Genomic DNA, 10,267 nt, shown 5'->3' with positions numbered 1-10,267 from the left:
TGGACAACCCACTATCTTGAAAATGTAATATTAAAATGGCATATCTGTCCAACAACAACAGCTTAAAACTTAAATACTGGTAAACAGTACATCATTAGCCAGACTATACTATGATTTTTAAGAATATTAGGTGTACAGTTTGAAGATTCAGAGCCTAGATTTGTTCTAAGATATATATATATATGTAACAGTTATAAACATATGGAAATGTTTGCTTAATGATTGTATTGATATACATATATATATATATATAGATGTGAAAAGCTATATTCAACATCAAGTTAGATTAAATTAAAAAATCATTTTTACCTCTGCCATCAAAGGTGGACGGAAGTTATTTTTTTTCACTCATGTTTGTGTGTTTTTTTATCTGTTTGTCAGCAACATTTCTCATAAACAGAGAATGGATTTTGATGGAAGTTGGTATAATCTTGGACTATGACCCAACTTTGAAGTGATTAGTTCTGGAGGGTCAAGGTCACGAAAGCTCAAAAAATTCATATCTGTTAACATGGGGATCGATTTTTCAAACTATTTTTGCTCTATAACTCAGTCAAAAGTGATCGGATTTTGATGAAACTTGTGGACATATGTAGAATATTATTCCTCATTGTTCTGCCAAAAAGAGTCCATGTCATTGATAACAATGGACATATGGACACATTTTCGTAATCTTTGAGGGCCAAATATGATCAATGCTGCATGACAGAGGTATGTACTTAGTGTCCCTCTAGTTTTAGGTTTTATCTTTGTAGTAACATCAACAGATCAAATGGCTTTCTGTCGCATCATATTTTTTAGTTCTAAGAAAGCTGGCAAATTACCTTATGCTGTTGTATGTATGCTATAATATCTAGCTTTTTGGGTAAGAATGTAAAAATATTTTTAGGTTTCTGATCAAAATATGTATACGTAAGTATATTGAATTTGTACATTGAATATTTAAAATCTATATCAAAAGTTTTGTAGTAAGCTACATGTATAAATGTATCTTATGAATGATTTTTTTTTATTATTGTATTACACAATAAACTATTTTAATTTCTAACAGGTTGATCTGGAGCGTAGTTACAAGTTTTGTAATTCTGGACAGCAGTATAAAGGAGTACCTATAATAGCAGCTAATATGGACACAGTAGGCACATTTGAAATGGCAAAAGCTTTGGCTAAGGTAAATGTTTCTTAACAACTGTTCCAGCCCTCTTATTTTATTTGAACTCTTTCACTAGAATTATGTTAATAAATGTGTACCAGAAGTTGTTATAAATTATTTATATTTATTTCTACAAAGTTTTATATGTTATAATTGTTCATGATGTTGAAAACTGTACAGTAAATTAGACAACCCATGTAAAATTGACAAGGTTCACACACTCATTCATATACATATACTGCAAAATTGTAAAGAACAATTCATAGGAGATTTCTTGAATTCATGTCTTAATAAGGAATTTGTTTTGTAAATTAAGATGTTTGAAAAAATTAAGTTTTGTATTTTGTGTATATTGGTAAGATTCCTAGTCTCAGCAGATAAAGAAACTTTGATACATTTATACATAAAAAATCAGTTTTATTTCAAAAACACTTATTGTTATTGACATGTAAAGTTAATAAGTGTTGTATCATGAACTTAAAGAGGCCACTGGAAATAATGAAGATTAGGTTGTTAATGTTAATGAGGCTTGATATAGTCATGCAAATTGATCTAGTTGGAAAGAATTAGTTTAAAAAAAAGTCATACGTAAATAGGTGAATTTGAGGAATTATAAATAAATGAAAAATACAAGTTAACAAATATAAAAATTAGTTGTGAAACAGAAGATGATAATATACAGCAAAAGAAAAAAAGATTAAGAAATGTATTATTAAAGCTAAGGGACTATAACATCTAATTTTGGGGATTTAATGATTGCATGAATTTGAAGAGAGGTAATCATAGGATTGGATCTTTGGGAGATTCAAATAAAAACTTATTATAGAGGAAAGCAGTATGACTTAAATATATAAAAAAACTTATTAGTGTTTTTACTAACTAAAGAATCAATTTGCTTGAAGGTTAGAAAAACATGATTAACTTCAAGAGTCAAGTTTTTAGTCCTTATGAGATTTATTATGAAAGAACAAGAATGAAAAATATATAAATAACTTGGAGGTTACAGGATAAATTGGAAAATATGAGCTTGAGGTATGTTCCATCAAAATCATGGAAAGAAATAATTATAATGGAAAAACTAATCATTGAAACTAACATGTCATTGAAAAGTATTTGAAAATTTTAAAAATTCAGAATAAATATCAAAATTAGGTATTAGGATAGTTAAGTGGCCAACAGAATAGATGCTATAAGACAAAATGAATCCCATAACATGCTTAACATTATCAGGTCTCATAATGAGTGTAGCAATAAAGAAAATAAGGGGCTTTATGTTAAATGGCCCTACAAATCCAGGCAAAACTTTGTGGTAAATATAACAGTAAGCATACCATAATGGTAATAAAACAGAGCAATGCATCCCAATTTCATAATCAAAGGTGCATCAGTTACTTGCACAATTAACAATGAACTGTGGTACAGGGTGGTATTATTTGTTAGGTAACCTTTAATTAATACATTAATGTTTCAAAATAATTACCTCCTTTAACTTGTAATCAGTATGTTTGTAAATATGCCCTGCAATTCTATGAGCTTTTTTGCTATACTATCAATAGAGCACTTCTTCGATGGCTTCAGTGAATTTGTCAACCACTATACAAATGTCATTTTCTTCAGTCATGCAATAGAGTGGGTTTCTATCTGTGTTAAGTGTGGGATTTGAATTATGATAACACAAAATACATTAACTTGCACTTGCTATAATCAAAGGTCATTTGCTAATTTTTTGTTCATCTTACCAATTGATCTAAGTCATTTAGTAATACCTCAAAATTTTTAATACAACTAGAAATACCCAAGAGTCATTAAAAAACTTAATGAAGTCATCATTGACTGTAATTATATTGGCATAGTTAAAACACAAATTGTGGATCATAGAAGTATAATTTCATTCAGTTGTTAACTTGCTGTGTGTATCTAATGGATCACTAATTATTTATGTTATGTTTAGTTAAGAAATCTTTCTGAGCAGTAATATCCTCTGAAATTAGATTAGGAAGTGATTTTCAATAAAAGTTCATTCATTTTAATCAGATTATTTACAAAGTTTAGTTAAAAAGATATTATTTTCTTTGCTAGCATGGCCTCTTCACAACAATACACAAACATTATTCTGTAGAAGCTTGGAAAGAATTTATCACTCAGAACCTTGACATTGTAGAGGTAAGTATTGAACAGGAAAACAGAACAATGATTTTAGAATAAAATTTAGGATATTATTTATTTGTGTAACATTTATAATTTTATTTAAAAGTCTCGTTAAACTACAGGGATTTTATCATCCTAGTTAGGAGTTTATCATATTGTAGTAGAAAAATATTTTAAGACCTTAAGATATTTCTTTAAATAACTTTCTTTTATCAAATTGATGAAGTTATAGGTTTTGTTATAAGTTTGTCAGTTTAGTACACTTTAAAAAACGTTTTTGTCAGTTTGAATATTCATCAGTGAAAAATTACACATTGACACAATAAAGGCTCACCTTAATATTTTGTTTTAGTCTATTAGTGTGAACTTCTAATTATAGTTTATTATTATTATGAAGTTTTCACTATATCTCTTTCTAGAATGTTGCAATTAGTTCTGGTTCAGGGCCAGGAGATTTTGATAAATTGAAAGCTATCACAGAAGCAATACCACAAATCAACTATATCTGTCTTGATGTAGCAAATGGTTATTCAGAACATTTTGTGTCTTTTGTACGGCAAGTTAGAAAAGCTTTTCCTTCATTCACTATCATGGTAAGTGTTTTACTTGATTTTTATTACTTATCTATTACTTTGAAATAAATAAAACTGTTGTTTATAATTACTTGTGTTTATTTTTGTGCTCTCTTTTATTTTTTCAAGTCTAGGCTCAGATTTTGATCTACATTCAATGTTACTGATTCCGTAATCAAATTCACTAAGAATATGGAAATTTTTTTAATTAAATATATTACATAAGTTTATTTTTAATGAAGATTAGCATCAGTTTCAAGGTATTGAAGCTTTATCCAAGTAAGATACAAACAGGTAATTAGTAATTAACCAGCATTATAGGGAATAGTATTTTCTGTGGATAGTTACTGCCTTGGATTTTGAAGCCACTGAGGTGATTTTGAGTCATTCACCAGAATTTTATTCTAAACCATTTCTTGTTCTGAAGCACACATGATAGTGGCAACCATTTATAAATTTCTTTTATTTCAATTACTTCTTACTCCTCCCAAACTTGCTTCAAACTTTTGAGAATTGTCTTGTACTTTTATTGTGGGTCATGGATGTTGAAAATGAACATCTGACGTGCATGTCATCTTTCTTTATTTTGCTAGTTCAGAAAAAAATTTTACAATTTGTCCACTAATTATATATTAGATTCATGTTCTTTTTCTGGTCTTAGCTCAGCACCCTTTGTCATCACCATTGTGGTTCAATGGTTTGTCACCTGGTTTCATTCCCTCAGCTTAGAAATGCATTTCTGGTTGATTGACTAGCTAATTGTTTATTACTTGAAATATGCATCACTACACTTTACTCATCTAACCTGCAGTGTTACCTCACATTTTTCAAGGTTGGATTCAAGGAAAATCATGTTCATTCCATTCTTGAACATATTCTGTGTCTGCTTTCTTTTTGAGGACAGGATTCTCTATGAAATAAAAACAAAATATTAAAAGCTGTACATTTTTGTGTATGTTTTGTGGAACAGGAAGGGGGCAAGTAGATTTTGAAGAAGTGAAAGTAGATTTTTGTAACATTTGAAAACTTCCACAACTCTGATCAACAACTTATTCAGTCATGCATTCTTCATGTAATATGTTACCATATTGTAGGCACTGTAAAATCTGTATAATACTACACCTGTTCTTGTATCTGTTAGGGAAATGACGTATGCGTGCATCTATATTTAGAAAGTAAGGTGTGTGTGCATTATCATGACAGACAAAAACTGAGTAGTATTATAATAGACTAGCAGAGACCCTCAAGAAATTTACACTCAGATTAGTGCCTTTATTACAACAGTACTTGTTTAAGTACAGGATTTCTAGAATAATACAAAATAATTCTAGTCACAGACACCAAAACCTTGTCATACTATAATTCTGCTATCAGTACGCCTTATAAGCATGCGCAGTAAGAATTTTATTCAGAAAAACAGTGCAAGCGTTTGCCTGTGCCAGAGAGCTAGAAAGCTCAATGAACAAATGACTACAACTGCTCTGTGAATGAATGAAGGAATAAACTAAAAAGGTGGATGTAAGTATTCTTTATTAATCATTTAGTACAATAACATTAAAAGCTTGAAATTTTTTGATTGTTAGGTCCTAGAATATCATTATAAGTGTATTTATAGATAGCATTAAGTATTTCTTGTTCTGAAGCACACATGTTAGTTACTAAGTTCTAGTTACTAAGCTAATGTAAAAAACATACACAGTACAATGTTAATTTATCTCTCTATCGAACTTAGGCCTAGCATTAGTTAAGGTTTTATAAAGTACGACCTAAATACAAGTAGATTTGCACATTTTGGTGGCTACGATTAAATTTTATTTGTATTATTCTACAAATCTTATATTTAAAAGAATACTGTTGCAATAAAGACTAATTTGACAGCAAACGTTTTGTGGGTCTCTGCTAGTAAAGTATAATACATGAAACTATTTTAATGAAAATACAAGTCTACTTAAAATAACAATCTCAAAACATTTTCCTGTGTTTCTAACATTAAAATCCAAAAAGAGAAGCTGAGAGTTAAAATGTTGTTTAAAAAATGAAATTTATACTTGTATGACTGTTATTTACAAGTGTTGGAAACTTAGAAGTGTTATTAACGTATCTTAAACTAAAGTGTAAATGCAAAAGTATAAGAGGAAATGTTTTGAATGGTTTCTTTAGGCTGGTAATGTGGTCACAGGAGAGATGGTGGAAGAACTAATTCTGTCAGGTGCAGATATCATCAAGGTTGGGATAGGCCCAGGTTCAGTATGTACCACTAGGAAGAAAACAGGGGTTGGTTATCCCCAGCTGAGTGCAGTTATTGAGTGTGCTGATGCTGCTCATGGGCTTGGCGGACACATTATTTCAGTAAGTTTGGTGGTCTCAGTAACTTATTTTATATTCTTAATACATAAGTATATCTTGTATTTACAAGTTGGTGCTGTTTATAGCCATGATGTACATATTATTTCTCTAAATCTGAATAGTCAAGAGGTCTAATGGTGATAATAAAGAAGAAACATTTCCGGTACGATACCTTACCTCCTCTCACATAACAGCTTTTCTCAACTTGTGCTGCTCTCTATTTGTGTAATTTTTGCTTTCCACTAACCTTGATGCTCCCCATACCCTCATGTTATTTCATGTGGTAGAGCTGCACTGTAGCATGCAAATAAGCATGTGACAACCAACCACCAATAGGAGTGTGACACACCCTCCTAGTACAGTTGACTTCCTCTATATTGTAGAGCACTGTCATCACTTCTCAGTTTGACATTCTGCTGTTCAGTCATGCTCAGTTTTTGCTCTGTATTTGATATTATTGTTTCACTAAATGCTACTGTATTGGCAACTTTAGTTTGTTGTCTTTTTTTTTGCTATCATTTTTTGTGTGGAAAGTTTCTTTTATTTTCCATATAATGAACTCTCAATTTAGTATTACTACAACAGCTTCTGGTATAGATCCTGTCACTACTGATCCAACAATAATTACTTCTTCTATAGCTTTGGGTTCCATACTTTCAACAGAGGAGGTCTTGACCATGGTGAGTCATGAGTTAAGAATCTATCATGCGACAGGCTAAGTTTTGGAATCCTAGTTGAGTCTCCCTGTTCCTGAATAGTAATATTTGGACAGCCCTTTTCTACCTCCTGCCTTTGCTGTGCTTTCCTGTTTTATCACTCTCAGTTTAACTCTTCCTTCTTTTGCATTTTTAAAACAGATATGTTACCTCTTTCAACTGGATCTTATTATTCCTCCCTTCTTCATTCTGCCCCAACATCTGACATTTGAGTCCATGCTGAACAGTTTCTTATCCAATTACATTCAGGTGCCAGCATGCCTTGGCCCCCACGTTTGGCAGACTCGCATGCTTTGGCTTATCATTGGTCAGAATTTCTGTTATTGGATTGTCAGACCTTAGAGTCTCTGAATCAGGCATGTGGCTCCAATTCTGCTACTACACTACAATTTTCTCCACCCTAGTTCTATTGTCTCTTTGTCACCCCCACTACCATCCTCCGTTATCTTTCACCCGATTCACCTTCTTTCCAAGGCTATTCATCTTTTCCCCTGTGGGCATTTTGGCAGATACAGGTACCCTTTTTTTTTATGTTGGCATTCTTATTTTTCTTAGCCTTGTCCCTTCATACATGGCTCCTTTGTTGTTGGGATCTTCTTAGTAGGGATGCTCTCTTGTCACACATGTGTCTGCTTGCTTCCTATTTATATGATCTCCATCTGACTCCTTTCTTGTGCCAGTCTGTTTAGGGGAATCTTTCTGATACTTTAGAGTCTAGAGAGGAGGCTACGCATTAACATTCCTCCTTCTTCTCTCTTGCATCTCATCTTTCCCAATCCTCTCCTGTTCCTGTGTCTTGCCCCCCTGTATCCTCCCTTCAACCAGTGCTACCTTCCCGGCAAGTCATCAAAACTCCAGTCATTACAGTTTCCAGTGCCAGTTTTGTTGATGACTATACTGTAGGTTTCAGCACTGTGGGAGTGTGGTTGGCCAGGTTTCCTCATTTGTGGCACCCTTTCACCACTGACACTTGGGTTCTTCAGGTTCTAACAAATAGACTGTCTCTTCATTTTCTGCTCCTCCCCCTTTACCCTCACACCCTATTTCTTTTCCCCCTCCTTGGGATCCACTTTTTGCCAGCATCTTTCCGAGGGGATTCAAGATCTTTTGAACAAGGATACTATAAAACAAATGTTTCACCCTTCTCTGGGTTTTTATTCCAGGCTGTTTGTTTTTCCCAAAAAGGCCAAGGATGGGCATCCTGTTATTGATCCCTCCAACCTCAACTTCGTCATCAACCTCCCCCGGTTCACCATGGAGTCTTTTCTCACCCTCCAATGGTTATTCACTCCAGGTCTATGGATGACCAATGTCAATGTCTCAAATGCTTAATATCATATCCTAATTTCTCCAGCATCCAGACATTTGCTTCAGTTTATTCATGAGGTCAGATGTTTCAGTTCCATGCTCTACCATTTGGTCTAGCATTGGTGTCATACTTCTTCTGTTGCGTGGTCAGAGCTGTTGCCTACTATATTCACAAACAAGGTTTGTGGTTTTCTCATTATATGGAAGAATAACTCCTTTTAGCTCCTTCCCAAGAAGCCTGTTACAACCATACCCATTTCTTCTTACAGGATGTGGCTTGTGTGGGATGGCTTGGCAAACTGGAGAAGTCCCACCTCACCCTCACAGTATCTTATTCATCTGGGGGTATTTATCAACACCTACCTCAGCAGGACCCAGCCTTCTTCTCTTTATTTGAGGGCTATGGAGCTCTTGGCTTCCAAAGCCAAGTCTTCTCATTTTCTTCCTGTGCACGAGGTTCTCTCTCTTTTGGGGACCTGGGCTTCCATGGACTCCCTCATCCCTTGGAGTTGTGCACACATGTATTGACTTCAGTGGGTGCTGTATGATCAATGGAATCTCATTCAGTATCCCTTGGACTCTGTCATCTTCCTCCCCCATTTCCTACAAGTTGACTTTGCCTGGTGGCTCAACAGGGACAAAACCTTGACAAGCGTTCCTCTGCCTCCTCCCCATCCTAATTTTCATCTCTTTTTAGATGCTTCTCTTATGGGATGGGAAGCATATTTGGATTCTTAGGAAATAGTTGGTCAATGGTCAAATCTTCCATACACATCAACGTTTGGGAACTTCTAGCTATTTGTCATGCTTTGGATAATTTCCTGCCTGTGGTACTGAGCCACCTGGTTATGATACATTATGACAAGTCAACTGCTGTCTCTTACATTAATTGTCAAGGGGGACCAAATTCCATTCCCTTTTGAATGCTGGATTTTTTTTGGGGGGGGCCCAATTTCAGATGGGCTCACTTCTTGCTTGTTACATCCTGGGTGCTCTGAATCTTGTGGCAGCTTGGCTATCTCGTCCCAACAAAATTCTGCCAATGGAGTGGCCTCTTACTCCTCAAATATTTTGGTGGTTATTCTTCCAGCTCAGTACCTCCCTTCTGGATGCATTTGCTACCCAGCTCAATTCAAAACTTCCCCTCTTCTGGTTTCCAGTTCAACATCCTTTGGCTTTAGCTATGGATGCCTTCAGTCAGGATTGGACCAATCATGACCAGTATGCTTATCCTCCCATCCTTCTTCTTCCCCAAATTCTTACTCTTATACAGACCACTCCGTGTCAAGTCCTCATTGCCTCATTCTCACCTGCACGACTGTGGTTTCAACTGTTGAACCTCTTTCAATCATGTCCTACCATACCTTTTCCACTTTCCCAATCCCTTCTCCAGCAATCTCAGTCTCTGTCTTTCATCCCCCCTCCATAGCCACACTCCATCTTCACACATAGATTTTGTATGGTCCCTTGCGATCTAGACTCTCTATGGGAGTAGTCTTCCTTCTTTCTCACTTTATCCGCTCTTCTTCTTGATGGTTTACCAGCATAAATGGTGCATTTTCTGTCATTGGTCTTTGCAAAATGGCCTCTAACCTTCCCAACTAAGTGTTCCCCCACCTCTCCAATGTTTTTACTTGGCTTTTTGACAATAGCTTATCTGTTTCTCTTATCTGGGCTATAGGGCAACCTTGTTCAATACCTTTTGCTTTCCCTGCTTCTGTCAGATTTTTTTTTCTCTTGTTTTGCTCCTTTTGCCTGATTTGTCTGCCCCACCCAGTTCCCCTACCAGATTGGAGTCTTAGTGTTGTTCTTTATGCCCTTATTCTTCCTCCCTTGGAACCTTTGGCCTCTTGCCCTTTGTACCACCTTTCTCTCAAAAAGTATTTCTTACTCCTCTTTGTGTGTGGACACTGTAGGTCTGATATCTTTGCTATCGAAGTCTCCCTTATTCTCCATCACCATGTTTATGTTCTCCTTTATCCGGATCATAGTTTTTCCCCCAAACATTGGCAGTATGTGAAGGG

General features: G+C 34.8%; 1 protein-coding gene across 4 annotated transcripts in view; it reads left to right on the top strand.

Moving 5' to 3' along the window:
• LOC106475134 (GMP reductase 2-like) overlaps nt 1-10,267 on the top strand; it is a 19,968-nt gene that overhangs the window by 878 nt on the left and 8,823 nt on the right. For 2 of the 4 annotated variants that reach the window (XM_013935833.2, XM_022380351.1), the window contains exons 2-5: nt 1,052-1,171; nt 3,233-3,316; nt 3,721-3,894; nt 6,034-6,222. In XM_013935833.2, coding sequence (XP_013791287.1) covers nt 1,052-1,171; nt 3,233-3,316; nt 3,721-3,894; nt 6,034-6,222 — 567 coding nt within the window. Of the gene's footprint in view, nt 1-555; nt 712-1,051; nt 1,172-3,232; nt 3,317-3,720; nt 3,895-6,033; nt 6,223-10,267 lie in introns of those variants that run through there. The other 2 variants (XM_022380354.1, XM_022380358.1) reach the window with 2 other exon arrangements.

The sequence above is a fragment of the Limulus polyphemus genome, unplaced genomic scaffold (assembly GCF_000517525.1).
Source record: "Limulus polyphemus unplaced genomic scaffold, Limulus_polyphemus-2.1.2 Scaffold144, whole genome shotgun sequence".
Lineage (NCBI taxonomy): Eukaryota > Metazoa > Arthropoda > Merostomata > Xiphosura > Limulidae > Limulus > Limulus polyphemus.
The sequence above is the reverse complement of the archived record's forward strand: the minus strand, read 5'-3'. Positions and strand labels throughout refer to the sequence as shown.